We start from the raw sequence: 20,739 nt of genomic DNA on the forward strand, positions 1-20,739 counted from the left end.
GTCTTTTTATTAATGCCTTAGTAAACAATTTATAATTTAAAAAGAAAAAGAGAAAGAGAAAGAGAAAGAGAAAGAGAAAGAAAGAAAGAAAGATGGCATATAGGGCTATAAAAGGAAATGGGAAATAGATTCACTCTTCCAACTTCCTTCAGCTCTGTGGACCCACCTGGCCTAGGCCTGGCAGGAGAATTTACTCTATGGTCTGAACCCCTTCATGCATTAATTACACTTAAGGATGCTGGTTATATGAGACTGGTTACCCCACTTTTCCAAAGGAGCAGAGGTAACCACCCTCAGCACCATGGCTGCAAGTGGAGCAGCCCAGAGGCTTTATGGGCACCAGGGGAAGACCTCAAGGGCACCCATACAATATAAAAGTAATTGTGCCCATGACTGCCACACTGGTGACACTTCCTTTTGCAAGTCCTTTTTTGCCTACCAACATTTACTCAAGCCTTTAGAGAACCATGTGTATCACCATACAACATACTGAGAAACAAAATTGAATAGCCAAAAATATGACTGGAAAAGATGACAAATCCAGTGTATACACCCTCTGAGCCAACTCCACCAGCACAAACTGCCACATGCAGTCTCACTTTGATTTAGTTTTGCTTCAGATCCCTTTGATGGGCCAAACAGAGGGTTTTTCAGAGAGAGATGTCTCTCCGGAAAATTACAATGCTAGTCTTGTTCCACAAGACAGCAACACAGGGACATGCTTTGTCAGTCACATGTGCTCGCCTGAGGAAGCAACTCCAAATAACACGCAGTATTGAAAAAAGAATAAAAGAAGCTGCAAAACAGGAGGTAATTGTCACCCTTTGTGGATCTAGCCCGGCTAGCAGTTGGGCAGGCATTATGCAGGCCTGTTAGTGGATGCTCACTCAATCAAAGCATAAGAAAATGGTCTTTCTTGTAGTTTACAAGCCTTGTGGAGTAGCCATGCTTTTTTATTCAGACTTGCACTAGGTCAAAACAACTAACAGTTTTGGGCAAACATTTTCAGCAGTGCCATAAAATCTCCCTTACTTTATCAAAATTTTATTTCCAGTACACCTTGTGAAAAGGTTAGGAAGAGAAGAAGAGCTGGCTGCTAAATCAGTCCAAAGGCCTATCTAGGCCACATTCACACCATACATTAAAGAACTATGATACCACTTTACATTAATGTCTTTCTTCAAAGAATCCTGGGAGCTGTAGTTTGTTGAGGATGCTGAGAATCGTTAGGATGCCCCTATTCCTATCAGTGATCTACAATTCACAGAGTTCCCAAGATGGATTGTTAAACCACTCTGCAAATTATAGTTCTGAGGGAATAAGGATCTCCTAGCAACCCTCAGCACCCTTTACAGCTCTCAGAATTCTTTTGGAGAAGCCATGACTGTTTAAAGTGGTATGAAAGTGTTTTAAATGTATGGTGTGCATGTGGCCTTACTCTAGCACTGTCTCTTCCACAGTGGCCAAAGATATGTCTTTTGGGTGGCCCACAAGTTGACCTCCTAACCTGAGGACATGGACACGATGCTTGCCGCAGTTTGGCTCACAACATGCTCATTTTGGCTTACTCATGCTTGCTATGTGTGTATGTATGTTTGTTTGTTTTTGTGTGTGTGTGTGTGTTAGTCCAGCTTGGTTAATGCATCTTTGCAAAAGGAGATAGTACCCAATGTCTTGAAGAAAGAGGCAGTGTGGCAGCTCCTAAAAAAAGCCCTTTCTAGATTGTGAGGTATTTGACAACTACTGCCTTGGAGGAAAGATGCATGAGAAAGATGCATGAGAGGGTGGTGGTGGATGGCTTTTGCTGGGAGAGGAATGGGGAGTGTAAGAAAGCCTGTTGCTCTTGGTCTTAGCAACTTTAGATCCCTTTGCCATGGTATCCTCCTGGACCACACCATGAGTTGGGAGTTGGTGGCACAGTCTTGCAGTGGTTCCACTGCTACTTATGGGATTGAGCTCAGAGAATTGTGTTGGGGAATTGTGTGTCCAAATCACTGAGACTCTTGGGCTCTGAATCCGTGCAACAGGGTGAGCTCCCGTTGCTCTGTCCCAGCTTCTTCCGACCTAGCAGTTTGAAAGCACGCCAGAGCGGGTAGATAAATAGTTACCGCTGCAGCAGTAAGGTAAATGGTGTTTCTGTGCACTCTGGTTTCTGTCACAGTGTTCCGATGTGCTGGAAGCAGTTTAGTCATCCTGGCCACATGACCCGGAAAGCTGTCTGTGGACAAATGTCGGCTCCCTTGGCCTGAAAGCAAGATGAGCGCCGCGACCCCATAGTCGCCTTTGACTGGACTTAACCTTCCAGGGGTCCTTTACCTTTTACCTTTACCCCCTGCTACTTATGGGATTGAGTTCAGAGAATTGTCTTGGGGAATTGTGTGTCTACTCCCTGGAAGTGTTGCTGTGGGATGCTGCAAATGGCTATTTTGTCCCATTCCCACACGGCACACCCAACCCGGTGCTGTTTAATATCTATATAAAGCCACTAAGAACGATCACTAGAAGATTTGGGACATGGGCTACATTCACACTATATATTTGAAGCACTATGAAATCACTTTGAACTGTCATGGTTTCTCCCCAATAATTCTCGGAGCTATAGTTTGTTAGGAACTGCCCCTGCTGCCCCCAATATTCCCCTCCCACCGCCTGATTGTAAAACCACTCTGGCACTTGTAGCTTTGGGAGGCGAATATAGAGTCTCCTAACAACTCTCAGCACCTACAACCTCTAAGATTATTTGAGGAAAAGCCATGACTGTTTAAAGTGGTAACATGGTGTTTTAAATGTATGGTGTGAATGTGGTCATGGTGCCATCGGTATACAGTACTGTGAAACTGAGTTCTATTTCACTGTGACATCTGAATCAAGAGACACTGTGACTGTTTTGAACCAGTGCCTGAGCGCCAACAGACTGGATCCTGTTAAGATGGAGACTGTGGGTGAGTGGTTCCCAGGTCTGGATGCTGGGGAGTTTATCAATTCTGCTAAACAGGTATGTGTTTTGGGGGTGATGCTGTTCCTCTTCCTTCTCACTGTTACCAGCTGCTTGCTTGCCAGGCAGAAAGCAGGTGAGCAATCAAATCAAGCCATCTACAGCTCTTCATTCTCACCACCACTGTCTGGGCCACAGCAAGAAGTAGGAAAACAAGCTAGCAAATTGCCATAGTGAATAGAAGGAGCAGCTTTAGGTGCTCCTACCAGTGGTCCTCTTTTATGGTGTGAACCCTCAAGAAGTTGCCTTGATCATGTGGAACTTTGACACTAGCCCTGCCTCTCTCACTGTTATTTCTCATAACTGGTAATTAAGCTAGTGTGTCCTAGTGGTTAGAGTGTCAGACAAGGGTCTGGGAGACCAGAGTTCAAATCCCCAGATCACTGGTGACTGTGGCCCACTAGTTGCCTTTCAGACTAACCTACCTCACAGGGGTGTTGTGAGGATAAAATGGGGAGAGGGGACCATATACATCGTCTTGAACCCATTGGAGGAAAGGTGGGATAGAAATTTAATGATGTATAAAATAATTTAGAGGCATATACTGCCTTTGAGGCTGAGGTTTCTATGGAGTCTTTGTGCCTAGCAGCCATTGGCAGGCTAATCTTCCATGAATCTGTCTAGCCCCCTTTTAAAAGTCCATGTTTACTTATTTATGTGCATTGCCCTTCCTTGCTATCAATCTCAGCTAACTTCACTTGCCCTCAGCACTTGCCCATAGCCAGACTGACAGCCCTACATTGTGCTTCGCACCCCATCCACTGTGTGACATCCAAGTGGACACCAAATAATTCATGTGTGGTTTTCCCTGTGCCTCTTTTTATTTTTGTTTTAGATTAAGTTCCCAGTTTTATGTTTTTAGTTATGTTCTTATATTTCTACGGATAAGAACAATTTTAAAAAGATGTGTAAAAGAATAACAACACCACCACCTACCTACCAGCAGAGGCAGCTAAAAACAGAGAAAGCTAAAAACAGAGGAGAGGGGTCAGATAGATCATTTGGCACTGATCATTTGGCAGGTAGATTATTTGACACTGAAATTATAACAGTGCTGGCGCCTGTCAGGCAGGGGTGAGAACATGTGATTCCATTGTTAAAACATCTACACTGGCTGCCCATCTACTACTGAGCCAAGTTCATGGTCCTTGCATTAACTGACAAAGCCCAGAACAACTTGGGTCCTGACTCCTGGGTACCTCAGGGAGCGCCTGAACCCCTTTTGCCCCAGCTCTGTCACTGAGATCATCTTCAGGAGTGTCCTTGGTCATTGCCCAGGTTGGTGAGTCTCTTCTGACAACAGCAAGAAACTGAGCCTTGAGTGTCATTGGCCCAGTCCTGTCAAATACTCAGCTACTGGAGATTCAGCAGGCGCCTCCTGTGCCAACCTTTAAATGCCTGCTGAAAGCTCTTCTATTCCGTCAGGCTTAAGCAGGCAATAAAACGAATAAACTTTTTTCATTCCATTGACCACATTCCCCTATAGGCAAGCTTCTGAGGGCCACAGTGGCAAAAGTGGGCAGAGAAACAGGTGAGAGGCTACATTGTCAGATACTTCTATGCATGCATGCACACACATGCGCACGCGCGCGCGCACACACACACACACACACCCTCCATCCAGACAAGCAAGAAGCATTATCACAGTTCAAGAAGACACAAAAAAACAGAACTGGTGAGAGGTGCAGCCTCATAAATATACATGGCCTGGGTAGAGTCCCAGGGGCCAGTAAGATACATCTGGAGGGCCAAACAAGATTCTCCACCCCTACTATACTATCATTCCAGAAACAGGATGCTGCCACAGAGATGGTTCTATTCAGCACCACTGAACCTAGCTTGGTATTGTTGACACTGACTGGCAGCATCTCTCCAGGGAGATGACTGTTCAGCTGGCATAAACCCAATATAAGTTTGTCATGCGGACACATCATCAGATTTTTAAAATGGAAAAACTCCCATGATCCCTGATCAGTGGAAATGCTGGCTGGGGCTGATGGGACTGGAGTCGAACAACATCTAGAGGGCTGCAATTTTCTCATTCCCAAGTTAAAGAAATACTGTATGCATGTTTTAGTTCTGTCCCACTGTTCTGTCCCACTTGGGGTTTTTGCAGAACCCCAAGATCCACTAACCAGAGTGGTGCAAAAGACTCAAAATTAAAGGATTCTCACACCAGCATTTGTAATGAATATCAGAACAAAATGAGACTCACAGTCCTTCCATGTAAAACACCACTCATGATACCTCAATCTTCTTTCATTTCAGCAATTTAATTTAGGGGAGGAAGGGAGTCATTTTGTTATTAAACAACTGAGAGTCAGAAATCCTTGACAATCTACTGCAAATCATCCAGAGAATCTCCCAGCAGATCCTGATCTATCATTTGCCAATCCCTACAGTGCAGGCAATGATTGCTCCCTCTTATTGCTTTCAGAACTTTGAAGCACTCATATCTGGCTGCAGCCTCAGGCCTGGTACAGGACACACATGTTTTTAGTTAAAATAATGCCTGCTTGGAGCACACCATTAGTTAAAAGGTATTCAGAATGACACTTTGTATAAGATAAGGAAGCTTATGCTTATTAAAGGAAGCACAATTTTTATAGGAAAGAGTTATGTAGACCTAACTGACTAGTTGGAGAAACAAAGAAGTCATGCTTGCCCCTTAGTTCTCAGAAGGTAGATCCAAGATGACCTCGTGCCTTGAGATCCAGAGTAAGTGTGCTGAGGAGGAGGAAGTTGTAACAGAATGCAACCTAAGACATATCAGTCTAAACCTCAAAGGATAGAGAGAAGCCAGCATAGAGGTTAAAGATACAGGGATAGTCTGGGAATCTAGAGTTCCCTTACTCTGTTTAAACCCCATGCAAGCCCTTTTCTGCCAGCCCTTTTCTGCACTCAAACTTATCTAAGATGCAAAACTCATCAGAAACTTACTGAGGCTCCCCAGCTGCTTAATGATGGCGGCTAAAGTGCTGTTGGTCACACATTCCAGCTCACTGGTAACCCCATCTGGAAGGGCTCCGCGGCAGAGGTGACGAGGTTCTATGTTTCTCTTCACCAACGGCATCTTGGAAGGGAATCGGCAGGGCTTCGCCTTGGATAAAGGGTAGAAGAGATTACAGAGACCGATTCAGTTTTCTTGTAAGAATTTTTGTGTCAATGGACATTACACTTCACAAAGTTTTCATAAACAAAATGAAAAAAAACACCACCAGGGTCTCTCCCAGAGGAGGTGACATTCTGAAACTGGTGTTGAGGAGGAGAACAGAAGGAAAGAAATCCAAGGCAAGGCAAAGAAGGGACAAGAACAGAGAAGCCCAGGAAGTTGCCTTACACCAAATTCTATGATTCCATGACTGAATAAAGTTTTCACTCTTGGGGGCCCTAAATAGCAACTTGCCCCTCTCCAATGATAAAGCAGCAACAACCCACAGTAAAATTTGCAGAACAAAATATATAAACAAAGAGGGATTCTTTTTATTTTATCTATATTATTTATTAAATTTCTACACCACCCTTTATCCAAAGATTACAGGGTGGTTTATAATATAAAAACAAAAAAGTATATAGCATAATAACAAATGAAAACCATACCCCCAAAAGCACTAGCATCAGCATTCCACTCTCTGTGACAACATTTATTTAGCCACAAACACTATGAGGGTGTGTGTGGTTTTTTTTGGGGGGGGGGATGCCTGGATGATGTTCCAAAAAAGCTGCTACAAAGTTTCCTGAACGCTTTGTATGCAGGAATCCACTTCTGCTTACCTCCTAGGCCTGTTTCTGCGTCGCCACAGAAGAAATACTTATACAGTGGTACCTCTAGTTAAGAACTTAATTTGTTCCGGAGGTCCGTTCTTAACCTGAGGTACCACTTTAGCTAATGGGGCCTCCCGCTGCTGCTGCGCCGCGGCCGTGCGATTTCTGTTCTCATCCTAAGGTAAAGTTCTTAACCCGAGGTACTATTTCTGGGTTAGCGGAGTCTGTAACCCAGTGGCGTAGCGTGGGGGGTGCAAGGGGTGCCAGCCGCACCGGGCGCAACATTTTTGGGGGCGCACTCGGAGCTCTCTGCCCCTACCAGGCTGCGAAGGAAGGGACGAGGCTGCGCGCTCCCCAGCCCAGGCTCCTTGCGACGCTTCAAGCCCGGCAAGCTGCACCCTCTCGGCGGCGCGCTGCAGGTGCTTCCCCAATCCTGTCCGAGCACTAAGAGCAGGAAGTCGCCCTGCCGGCTCGGAGGAGGCAGCCCAGAAACGGGGCGGGAGAGCAGGACGCCGCCCCGCGCCACCTCGCCTCAGGCGCCGCCTTCTGCGCGCACACTCGCTTGCCGCTAGAAGCCCTGCGCGTCGCCCGGCATTGGCACGCGTTTGGGCGGGCTGCGGAGGGCGCGAGCGCTGCGTGCGCCCCAGGAGGCCGGCGAGGGCGGGAAAGCGGGCGGCTCGCTCCTCCCGCGCGCCCGAAGGGGCTTGTTTGGCGGTTCTCCCGGAGAAGGAAAGCACCGCATGAGCATAGCAGTGGAGGGTGAGTCTCAACTTTTCTGGATGAGGCTCTTGGAACGCGGCTCCGAGCGGGCGCGGCGAGGCTGCAAAGCAGCCGGAGAACTGACCTCGCGGAGATCGGAGAGCGCTGCGGCCTCAGAATTGAGGCTATGGAGCGGCACAGGGCAAGACTCTGGAGCCTTGGAGGTCCAGGACGCCACTCTGCCAAATAAGCCGCAGAAGGATCCCCAGGCGCAGGCGAACGTGCTCTGCTTTGCTCCACGCCGAAGCAAATGAAGGATTAGCTGTAATAAATTAACGATGGGTCCCTGTGAGACCATTGCTTCCGGAATATAATATAGCCAACTGCCTAAATTTATGTTTTCCCATGAATTACATTGATCTGGAGCTGGAGGGTTAGAATTTTTATTTTTCGTTTCGTTTACTAGGTTTTAAAACAGCTTAAGGTAGCCTTTCTCAACCTGTGGGTCCCCAGATGTTGTTAGACTACAACTCCCATCACCCCTAGCTAGCAAGGCCAGACCTCAGGGGTGGTGGGAGTTGTAGTCCAACAACATCTGGGTGGGGACCCACAGGTTGAGAACCACTGGCTTAAGGAATATTTGCACATCAGTCTGAAACTTCTTTAGGTTACAGCTTGACCTTGTGGATGTACAGCTTGGAACGGAGGTCCCCCTGTCCTCAGTGGGGTTTGGTCCCAAAGTGAGTGCACAACTTTAAAGAGAGCCAACACCAGGTGTGGGGCAGCCCTCAGGAAAGTGGTGGGGCCACAAGGTGCCATGAGAAGGCTGATGACACCCAGCTTTATTTCACCATCTGGTGAGATGGCTGAGGGGAAATAAACTGAGTTTGAATCTTGGCAGGATGGAGCTACTAGGGGTTGCTGGTTCTGGTGCTTGAGAATTGGACAGTTGACTGTCCTGAATGCAGCTGCACTCCCATTTCTTTTTAAAAATTACATTTATATACTGCCTTTCACCCAACAAGCCCATAAAAACACAAATTGCCCAACATGATATTAATAAACAATACCCCCAAACTCATTTAAAAGGCTATGGATGGTTCAGTCAGCCAAAGGCCTGGCTGTAGAGCAACATTTTAAAGATATGTAACGAAAGTGCCAGGTGAGAATCCCTAAGAGCATTCCACAAAGGGAGCCACCACGGAAAAGGCCCATTCTCATGTTGCCATCCTATGGACCTCTCGTGGAGGGGGGAACTTGAAGGCCTCAAATGATGCTTGCAAGGTCCAGGTTAAGGGAAAGATGGACTCTGAGGTATTACAGTCCTGAGTCATTTAAGCACTCTGTTGTTGTTTTTTATAATAATTTTTATTGGTTTTACAACATGAAAAAAGAATAAACAAAACACAACACAAACAAACATAGCACGACTTCCCCATACCTCCCCTTCACTGCATCCTTGTTTTAAATTTTTTTAGCAATCCTTCATCCATTTTTATGTTTAATTTTCTTTAAAATTTTCTTAAACTTAAATTTTAACAGCTGTAATTCTCTGCATCATACCCCTTGACATCTTAGCATTCCGAAATTTTACAACAGTTCTTAAGATAAATTTTAAATTTTTTCCAGTCCTCTTCCACTGTCTCTCTCCTCTGGTCACGAATTCTGCCGGTCATCTCTGCCAGTCCCATAAATTCAGTCACCTTGGTCTGCCACAGTGGCGTAGCGTGGGGGGTGCAGGGGGGGCCGGCCGCACCGGGCGCAACATCTGGGGGTTAGGGGGCGCAAATCCACGGGTTAGGGGGCGCAAATCCATGGGTTAGGGGGCGCAAATTACTTGCCTTGCCCCGGGTGCTGATAACCCACGCTACGCCACTGCTGTAACCTGAAGCGTCTGTAACCTGAAGTGTCTGTAACCTGAGGTACCACTGTATTACTGAGGAAGAAGTAAACTGAGCATAAATAGCACATTCTGTGTGTACACACAAAAGAATGAATATATGTTGTGAATTTACAAAGCAGGTGGGTATAACTCACCTAACAGAACCATCTGGGATATTCAGAACATACAGAGTCATGGGGAAAGGTGAATGACATGAGCTCTTCAGAGTTGCCATGGCACACATTTATTGAGGTGGCAGAATTTAATTTTTCTTGGCTGACAACTCAAGAGTGCCTGGATTCAGAGTTCTGTTTTATTTTTAGCACACGCCACCCCATTAGACTGGACTCACAACAAGAATTTAGTGTGTGCTTTGAGTGGACACAGCTGCATTTTGCTGGATTTGCCTTGATATGCTCATTGTGGTTTTCCCTAGGTACAAAGGAAGTGATGCACACTTTTCATTTTGTGAATTGTGCTTCAAAAGGATCTGTTTAGTACATTTGGTGTGCATTCCTTCATCCGGAATGTGTGCTGAATCCCAAAATCTTTGCCACTTTTCTGCTCATTTTGAAGTAAACTATTGTCCATCACTAAACAAGAACCCAGCTGCTTAAACGGATGATGAGTGGCATATAAATTGCACTGTCAATTCTGCAATAGCCTGTGGGCAATGAATGCACTGCATTAGCTGCTATCATCATTACACACATTGGCAAGGAATCTGAGGAACTGCTGAAGAATCAAGTGACATTTAATTTCCTGATGGGCTCAACAAGACACTAGGGACCCTTGTGTTAAACAAGTTTTAATTAACTTATTTCCCAGGCTTCCCCCTGCCTTTATTTTTGTTACCCACAATTCCGTTCCATTTCTCTATTAATCTTTAAAACAAAAAACAAAACAAAAACCCCTCAAAATACTGTTAAACACTACCCTTAGGGGTTCCAGACACTTACCCAGATTCTGTTTCCTTGCAATGAAGGTCAGCAGAGACTGTGTTGTCTTTAGGATATATGGGGTTGTTGTTTTTTACACCTATATACAACCTGAGCATAGAATAGAGGGGCTCACAGAATTAACACCCTAACAGATCCTGCTTCTCTGTTAGTTAAAGCTTTGGGTCCAGCACAGAGCAAGCAGGTCCCTGTGTTTCCAGCCTGCTATCAGCTGAGCTCACTTGCACTACTTTGGCTATTGCTCTCCTACCTAGCAGCTAGGTGGGTGGGGTGGAGGAAAGGTCCACCTGTTAGCCTGGAGGGCACCATCATCCAGTTGTAGCTCTTGCAACCTAGCCCATCATTTTGAGATGCTGATGAGGACCCTTAAGTGGCCTGCAAAGGCCACTGCCTTACAGTGGTACCTCGGGTTACAGACGCTTCAGGTTACAGACTCCGCTAACCCAGAAATAGTACCTCGGGTTAATAACTTTGCTTCAGGATGAGAACAGAAATCGCATGGTGGTGGCACAGCGGCAGCGGGAGGCCCCATTAGCTAAAGTGGCACCTAAGGTTAAGAACAGTTTCAGGTTAAGAATGGACCTCCGGAACGAATTACCGTATTTTTTGCACCATAACACTCACTGTTTTCCTCCTAGAAAGTAAGGGGAAATGTCTGTGCATGTTATGGAGCGAATGCCTACGGATGGCGGGGTATCTGCTGCAGTTGTGAGCAGAGGATCCATGGTTCCCCTTCCTTCCCTCCTCCGTGGCTCGCTTTGAAACAGCAAAGCGGGAGAAGAGCCCCTGCAGAGGTGCAAAAACATGCTTACAAAGCATGGATCCACATGGATCCTCAGGATTTTTGCATTGGGCTACCCCAAACTCACCGTCAGATCACATGTCTGTGGCCACAGCATGAACCACAAAAATCATACATCCATTGTTTTGTTTAGAATATTTTTTTTTCTTGTTTTCCTCCTCTAAAAACTATGTGCGTGTTATGCTCGGATGCGTGTTATAGAGCGAAAAATACGATAAGTTCATAACCCGAGGTACCACTGTACAAAGAAAACTGAGTAGTCCAGCAACCCCCCTCTTTTAAATTCTAAACCCCACGGGATACATGACCCCAGTAATTGGAAGTGACTCAGGACATCATGCAGGCTGACATCCCACATCTACAATACCTATTAAAATGTGTGTTCTCTCCCCCAATATCTATCTAAATCTGTATTTCCCTTTCCCCCCCCAAAATAAAAAGGAAAGTTGGAAGCTGCCTTAGCTTCCAAGTCAGAGCACTAGTCCATCTAAGCTCAGTATTCTATACACTGGCTGACAGTAGCTCCCCATGCTCAGAGTAAGGCCATCAGAGTAAGGCCAGGAACGTCTCCATCCAACAGGAAATCTCCCGTTTCTGCGGCTGCTATGGTGGTGGGCAGGCCCTATCCTGCAAAGCCACCCTCTGCTTAAGGTAAGTGGTATTCCAGGCCTACCTGGAGATGCCACTGGGTATTGAGCCTGAGACCTTCTACATGCAAAGTAAATGCTTGACTAGGGAGCTATGGCACAATCATCTGTCAGGAACTTAAAAAGTTGTCTTGTTCTATGTTAGACCAGTGGTCCTTCCAGCTCAGTACTGCCTACACCAGCGCTTTCCAAACTTTTCAAGTTGGTGACACACTTTTTATACATGCATCATTTCACGACGCAGTAATTCAGTTTTACTAGCAAACTGGAGGTTAAACTAACCCCTCTCCAGCTCCGGGAGGATTGTGGGGAGTGTTCGTGAGACACACCTACATGCTGCAGCTGACACACTAACACAGTGGTTTTCAACCAGTATGCTGTGGCACCCTGGGGTACCTTGAATGATGGTCAAGGGTGCCATGGGCAACACTGGCCTCTGTCCCTCTTTCCTTCCCTCCCTCCTGTGATGCCCTATTGCATCTCTGTCTCCCAAAGGCTTGCACAGCTGTTTGTTGCAGAACCTGGCTACAAGCTCCCCAGGCAAATGGTGAATCCCAGGTCCCCCTGGGGCAGTGTGAGGAGGCACTTCTCTTTGGGGCAAGGGAGGCAGCTCAGAGATCAGGGGCAGCAGCTGCAGCTGCCCAAATGACTCTCAAGGAGAGGAGAGGAAGATTAGGGAACACTCCACAAGGGAGGGTGTTTGAAAAGGGGTGAGGGGCTGCCAGCTCTGCAGGCAAGGGAGCCCCACAGGGGTGCTGCAGAAAGAATGCAGCTGGTCAAAGGAGCTGTGGACTCAAAAAGGTTGAGAACCTCTGCACTAACATGTCACAACACACAGTTTGGAAAACTCTGGCCTACACTGATTAGCAGTGGCTCTCCAGAGTTTCAGGGAGGCGTCTTTCGTCATTCTACTTGAAGATGACGGCAACTGAGTGATCAGGGGCTATATACCAAATCATACCTAAGCTTTCTTATTAGAGATCAAACATGTCTAATTACTGGAGGACAAACTTTTCTAGATCTCTTTATCAAGCCTATTTCCATGACCTGGCCATTCCTGCACCCATTTATTTTGAATTTCTGATGGGATGCTGCTCAGATAGTATGGAAAGGATAGGGAGGGTAAGGGAGAGCCTGAGAAAGCATTTCACAAGCTACTTGAATTAGTGGCATGATTAAGGGAACTGGAACAGAAGAGCTACTGACTCCACCTGCCAATTAAATGCCAGCATTCTGTTATGAAATGAACATTGGTCTAGAAAAGAATGAATGCAAGGAAGGAATTTGGTTTAGCAAAACGATGGCCAAGAGGAAAAGGCAGCACTGGGTCTTCATCCAATACCCAGTGAACTTGGAAGAAATAGTACAAGTGCCTTGGGACAAGTCCACTGGGGAAGAATGGAGTTGTTGCAGCAGTTCCTATTCAGTGTGCCACCTCCCCATTAACCATCTCAAGCAATAATATTGAAAGATCATCATGGCTGAAGGCAGAGCTAACCAGGTCCCATTCATCCACTTGCTCATAATTTAACAGCTTTGCCAAAAATATATGGTGGGGCCTCCCACTATAAATTAGGGCAATTTAGAACTGGGTTGGGGAAATTTCACATAGTTTTGCAATTCTAGTCCAGTCTATCTTCCCATCACTTGAACTTTCTTTTAATGTAAATTGATATTTATTTATTTTATTTTTTGTTATGATAAAATTTTAAAAACAGAATAGTGCATATATTTCTTATACATCCTACATTGTGAAGTTTTGTCAATGTATTTTTAAAACTTTTTTTAAAAAATTAGTATTATTTTGTAACAATAATTTTTATTATTTTCAATTACAATCCAATAATAGCCTCATTATAACAGTACCAATTTATAATACAATTATCAATACCAATCATTCAAATAATGAATTATATAATTTAGATAAAGTGGCCCCCGCGTGCTCGATTTGATGGCTTGATTATTTGCTTTATTTCTGCATTCCAAAATCTTATTAATTTCCATTACATTCCAGGCATAATAATAATCCCTTATACAACAACTGCAATATTAATAACTTCTATTTGTGTTGACACTTTAATGATATACAAAACTACAAGTGAGGAACTCAAACTATATCCTTGTTCTTCCAGTGAGTGGCAATTATTCTGTCCGTGGTGTTTCTTCCTGTCCTTGTAAGATGTTATGTCTTTCTTTCTCCCGGTTGTTGATGTCATCCATCATGCCTTGGAAAGAGCTATCCCATTGTTGTTCTAGAAATTTCTCCATCGCTCTGTCCCACTTTGTTGTTTTGCAACTTTAACAACAGCTGCAAAAGTCACTCTGTTCCAATAAATAACCTATTTTCACCATTTCCCCTCTCAGTCTGGGAAGAGGAGCGGTCTGTTGAACTGCAGATGACTTAATAAAGAACCTTCTCAGTTCCTTGGCAGTTCACAGACTCCTTTCATTCTTCCTTCCAACTGAAGATATACGAGCAATTATACTTCCAATTAAATTAAATCCTCTTAGCATTATTCAGTTCACTCCATAAATAATAAAAGATAGGGAAAAGTCAGCTCTAAGTTTCAATTGTATACCTTTTGCAAAATAGAGCTACCCTCCTCTTTCCCCCTTTTTACACACATAGTTCTGTTTGATGCTATATTCCATATTTATAATCCAATTTCTTCCATCCTTGCTTGTACAAATATAATTTGAACATTCAGAGGAGGGTTGCCGAATCATAAGTGTAGAGAATAAAACTTTAAATAAAGAAACTGTAGGCTCCCCCCTCCATCTTTTGCACCGAATGAAGTCTTAAGTTCAAACCCTAAAGTCTTTGCAGTTGGTTTTGTTCCGCAGTTTGTTATCTCATCTTTTCTAGCATGCGCCTGTACTTTAGTCCAATTAAACTCTATTTACCTCTATTGTTACATTTAACTTTTTGAAAGTCTTAAATTATTGTTAATTTTTCTTATTGATATTTTTTGTTGCATCTTTTTTGTTAACTGCTTTGAGGGTGGTTGTTTTTTTTTTACAATCAAGTGAAGTATCAATTTTATGAAATAAATTAAATAAATATTCCTGTACATACAACTGTATACAGCAGTAAACCTAACCCTTTCTCTCTCTCTCTCTCTCTCCCTCTCTCTCTCTCTCTCTCTTCTTTCTTTCTTTCTTTCTTTCTTTCTTTCTTTCTTTCTTTCTTTCATTTTTGCAGCTCTCTTCATGCAGAGAATGTTCTTTAGACTTTGGGATGATAGAGAAACAGTGAAGGAGCAAAGAGCCAGTATAACAGGATTAAATGAACATGACTCTACAGCTAGGACAAATTGTGATTATTAAGGCTCCATTAGCCTCTGCATCACCTAAAACCACTAAATATTTTAACAATTGAATCACTGATAAATCTTTTAACAAGAGAAGGACTACCAATTTTCTTCTAGTCTCTGCTTTACCAAGGACCTGTGAGTACTGGTTAGCAGTAGGAACAGAGTCAGAGTAACTGCTGACTTTCATATTCTTTCAAGGGAGAACAGCTCCTGGCTCTTGTTCCCAATACACTTTACTGCTGCCTTCATCAGCATGGTGGCCTCCAGATGTTCTGGACTACAACTCCCATCAATCCCAACCAGCACAGCCAATGGTGAGGGATTATGAAAGTTGTAGGGTAAAATATCTGGCAGGCACCAGGTTGGTGAGGGCTGCGTTATTGAAACAAAAGATATTTGCACACCAGGCAGAGTCTCTTCTATCTTGTTCCAAACTGCAGATTAACCAGAGTTTACAGCATTCTCCATGTCATTCTCCCCGCAGAGGTCTACTTTGGGGAGTGTCACCGGTTTGCTTGCACTGGGCACCGAGCCACGAGGATGCTGCAAGGGATGCAGCAACAATGATGAACACAGTCTCTCAGCCTAACCTCCATCATAGGTTTATTGTTTGTTTGTGTGTGTGTGTGTGTGTGTGTGTGTGTGTGTGTGTGTGTGTGTATCCATTAAGGTAAAGGACCCCTGGATGGCTAAGTCCAGTCAAAAATGACTATGGGGTTGCAGCACTCATCTTGCTTCAGGCCAAGGGAGCCAGTGTTTGTCCACAGACAGCTTTCCGGGTCATGTGACCAGCAAGACTAAACGGCTCGCCCCGTCGAACTGCTGACCTTCCGATTGGCAAGCCTAAGAGGCTCAGTGGTTTAGACCACAGCGCCAGCCACATTTACCTTTATATATCCATTATATAACAACCATTACAAAAAGAAAAATAAACAAAACAAAATTCCATCTTACCCCACTCCCCTCTCCAGGACAAATCAATCTACAGTGGTACCTCGGGTTACAGACGCTTTGGGTTACAGATGCTTCAGGTTACAAACTCTGCTAACCAGGAAGTGGTTGCTCCAGGTTAAGAACTTTGCCCCAGGATAAGAACGGAAATTGCGCGCCAGCAGCACAGCGGCAACAGGAATCCCCATTAGCGAAAGCGCACCTCAGGTTAAGAACCGTTTCAGGTTAAGAACGGACCTCTGGAACGAATTAAGTTCTTAACCCGAGGTACCACTGTATTTAAGTTTGCCAAAGTCTAGTCTGTGGTTTCAGTGGTTGTTATTCCACACAGTTATCAGTAAATTACTTTATAAAAGGATGCCATATTTCCACACAACCTTCTACATCATTTGTATTATTCAATGCTTGTCATCTCTTTGTTAATTTTTCTGATACAGCGATAAACCATGCATTCTGTTTCCAGCAAGCAATACACAGATGTTCCATCCAATCTTTTCCAATTCTATGCCAGGCATGCTGCTACTAAAAGAAAAGCAATTAGTTCTTTATAAGAAAGGTAAAAAGTGCCCTTCTTTAAAAATGGTTAACAATCCCAAATTTGGGGTACATTCTACCTGTTAACCTGTGATACAGCTAATGTAAGTAAATACCCTCTGCCAGAAGGGTTTTATATGCTCACACATCCACCACATGCAGCAGCGTAGCGTGGGTTATCAGCACCCGGGGCAAGGCAAGTAATTTGCGCCCCCCAACCCGGGGCAAGGCAAATAATTTGCGCCCCCTAACCCGGGGCAAGGCAAGTACAGTAATTTACTCTCCCAAGCAGCAGCAGCAGCGAGGCTTCTCTCCTTAATTGATTCCCCCTCCACACCGCGTCGTTTCCTGGCTGCTCCCCCCCCCTTCCCCTCTCTCTCCTCCTCGCTCTGCTTGCCTTGCCCTGCCCTGCCTGAGGGCACCCTGAGGAGACTCCGCTCTCCTTTTTGACCAGGCGAGGTGGGAAAAAGGGGGGAAAGTCTCTTCCCGCCCCCTCGCCAGACTCCCTGCTCCGCTCGGCTCACTACCCAGGCGGCCAGTGGAAAGAGAGACGCAATTACCTCTCCCTCCGCTTCGCCAAGCTGTCAAAGCCCGGCAGCAGCGGCAACGGCAGCAGCAGGCGCAGCCAGACCCCCGCGAGCCAGCCAGCCCGCCCGCCCGCCCGGCTTCCTCTCCTTTTTTTGCCAGCGGCAGAAGGCTTTGCTCTCCCCCTTCTGCGACCTCCTCGCCAAGCCGAGCGAGCGCGGGCTCCCTAACCAGTGGATTTTAGTAGGGGCAGAGAGCTGCTAGTGCGAGTGCGCCCCTGCCCAAGTTGCGCCCGGTGCGGCCGGCACCCCTGGCACCCCCCACGCTACGCCACTGACCACATGTGATATGTTGTACCTCTACTATTGCACCCTCTTCAGCACAGTGGTGAGATTGTTTTATTAATATAGCTATAGTGTAATGGTGTCAAATGCCATTGGTGTAATAATTTAAATATATTTTCTCATATATGAGTTGATACTGATATTAGTGGTTTTTTAGCCCACAAATTATTCCAATCTACCTCGGCAATCTCTATCTCTAAATCAGATTCCCATTGCTTTTTTACAGAATTACATCCTCCAATTGTTAACTCATTTAATATTTAATAGAGTATGGATTTTTTAAAAAAATGTATATTCATTTGCATGTAAAATCAAATTTTCAAATGATGTTAAAGGTCGTGTGGCTTGCGTTTTAACTTCAGAATTTGATATAAAATACACTACTTGATTAGCATAAAGCCAATTTATACTCTGCACTCCAAATTGTCTCATTATTTGTTCAGGTGATATAGTTGAACCATTTTCAAATAAATCAGTTGGCCTATAAAGATCTTTCTCTCTCCATTTCTGAATAACATGCTATTTTCCTGTCATATAAAAAGTAGATGCAGTACAAAAGGTAACAATGGAGAGATTGAAGGAGCTAATTTAGATGCCTACATGTTCCATTCTTTCAGATCTGCCTGTGCAAATGGATTTACTATGGGATCAAAACTGTTTTTCTTATGTATTAAAAATTGTAAACTTGGTGCTCTATATAACTCTTTCAAAAACAATTTGCAGCCATGTTTTATTATTTGTGTCAACACATTATTCCAAAACATTTTGAATATGAGTAGCATTGCGATATTTTTGTAAATAAAGTAAAGCAACACACACGCACATCCTCTGAGACTGCTGGTAAATCACAGCTAATCATAATCTGGGTCTTTTACCCTGGTGTACAAAGTTTACTACCTTTTGCCATTTTTACAATATCTCAATCGAAATACAAATGGGTATAGTCTGAAACAAAAACAAAAACTTTGGTAGAACCATCATTTTCACCAACAACACTCTTCCCATCCATGATAATGTCAGCCTGGACCAGTTTTTGAAATCTGTCTTAATATTTCTTATTAATGTCAGAAAATTAGCTTTATAAAGTTTCTTCCAGATTTTTGTTATATTAATTCCAAGATATTTGATTTATTGTGGGCAGATCTTAAAACCTATCTTCTCTCTTAGTTCATCTTGTAAATCAATTGGCACATTCAAACACAACAATTCTGATTTGGTTTTATTAATTGTCAATCCAGTCACTCTACCAAATGCTTTTATTTCCCCAATGGCCTCCGTCAATGACACCTCTGGATCAGAGACAATCAGGCAATATCATCAGCAAATAAATTGAGCGGATAGGATTGACCATTACATCTAATGTCATTGATTTTATTACTATTTTGAAGAGTGTTTGCAAGTGGTTCTATTGCTAACATGACAAGTAGCAGTGATAGAGGGCAGCTTTGCTTAGAACCTCTATGTACATCTAATGTGGAAGAGTCCTGTCCATTACCCCAAACAACTGCCTTGCTATTAGTATATAAATGTTGAAATGCGAACATAAAACTATCATCAAAGTTAATTTTAGAGAAGAGTAGATACAAATAACTTCAACATATTTTATCAAAGGTTTTATGAACATCTAACGAAGCAATCACACGTGGATTCCTTGACAGTTTCCAATAATATACTGCGTTTGACATCTTCTGTACAGGATCTGATATATGTCCAAGCTTAACAAAACCTGCTTGATTTGTATGGATTATACTAGGTAATATATTTGCCAATCTGTTAGCTAAAATACCAGTAAATATTTTAGTATCCTGCCCAATGTGTGAAATGATTCTGGAGTCTCTGAATCTTTACCTGGTTTCAGTATTACCACTATTCCAGACACTTTCTGGTATTTTGGGACCATTGCTCCTGTTACACAATTGTAAGGATAACATTTGGGAGAGGGAAAACTGTGCATGCCACCTTTAGCTCCTTAGAAGAAAGGTGGAATATATATGTAATTATTATTAATAACAGAGGATGGGATGCCAGTGTGTCATCTAAGACATGCCTATGCATTGTCTAGACCAGCCTTCCCTCATCTTGAGCCCCCAGATGCTTTGTATACTGCTCCTATCAGGTCCAGCAAACACATGGATGGTGACACCTGTGTTTGCTATGAACCCAGCCTCTGGAAATCACAGCCTGAAGAGTTAAAACCATGAAAGTCCAAAACTCTGAAAAGGAAAAATGAGCAGATCCTGAAAGACACACCAAACATGCAGTTTTATTACACAAAATGGTGTTTTAGGGGAATGCAGAACAACTAAACATTCTGCAGGGACTGAACGTTCTCACTGTAAGTTGTATAATTAAGGCAGCCAGGAGAATTAAGCATCTCCAAAAGCAATTAAGTAATTCAGTCTCACAATTAATTAAATAAATGCATGAAATCACTGATGGGTTTACTTAATCATGTGTGCAAAGGCATTTTGTTATTAAACTTGGATGGCTTCAGTAGAGGACTGGACAAATTCATGGCCACTAAGACTATCAATGGCTACTAGCCATGATGGCTATGCTCTAGCTTATGAATACCAGCAGATGGACATAAGAGAATATGAAGGAACCTTCTAGATCAGATCAAAGGACCATCTAGGTTGTGTCCACACTAGGGCATTCATGCATATGTGGGCCACTGTTTCTGTGTATTTGTAGTGGAGGCTAAATCATTTGGGCAAATGGGGCGCTGTCCCCAACCTAAGTTTGCCTTCAGCCAGCCTCCACCTGCCTGCCTTCTTACTTGCAAACTGTCCAAGGAGTAGCACTGGCTGTCAGTCTCCTACCCCTTTGTCTTGTCCTTGCAGAAATCAGTGGGTAGGAGATTGGGAGACAAAGCTGCAGCTAGTTGGCTCTACCTTTCAATGGCTGCAGCTCCACCTACTGTTGGGCTCTGTGCCTTTCACCCTGCCAGTCCCAATGTTCACCAGCCACCACTGTGCATTTGTGCACCTCTGTCTACACATAAACACTTTCAGTCATATGAACGAGTGTTTCCTATACACACCTATGGGTAGTGCTTGGTGTTATATATTTGCAATGTGTGGTGTTGGTTAGTACTTCCTCCCCATTACTACCTCCATAAATGCTGAAAACTGGAGATCAGTTGTGGGCATGTGGGATCTTCTGTATGCAATGCACTATAACTGAGCTAGGTTCCCTTCCTCGATAAATCTGACAAACATGACCTAGAGCAGAAGCCCTTCCTTCCAAGTAGTATATGTTGACTTGTTTGGTATCCCTGCATACAACCACTCCCACAAGCCCTCCATTGTGCCTATGGTTC

The 20,739-nt window shown here is 44.0% G+C and overlaps 1 protein-coding gene across 3 annotated transcripts in view; it reads right to left on the reverse strand.

The window, feature by feature from the left end:
- LOC309333509 (actin-binding protein WASF3-like) overlaps nucleotides 1-20,739 on the reverse strand; it is a 75,082-nt gene that overhangs the window by 33,779 nt on the left and 20,564 nt on the right. For all 3 annotated transcript variants that reach the window (XM_081847144.1, XM_081847142.1, XM_081847141.1), the window contains exon 2: nucleotides 5,936-6,095. In XM_081847144.1, the coding sequence (XP_081703270.1) occupies nucleotides 5,936-6,068 (133 nt within the window). In that variant the 5' untranslated portion in view covers nucleotides 6,069-6,095. The remainder of the gene's footprint in view (nucleotides 1-5,935; nucleotides 6,096-20,739) is intronic.

The sequence above is a fragment of the Podarcis erhardii genome (assembly GCF_964252035.2).
Source record: "Podarcis erhardii genome assembly, chromosome: Z".
Classification (NCBI taxonomy): Eukaryota; Metazoa; Chordata; class Lepidosauria; order Squamata; family Lacertidae; genus Podarcis; species Podarcis erhardii.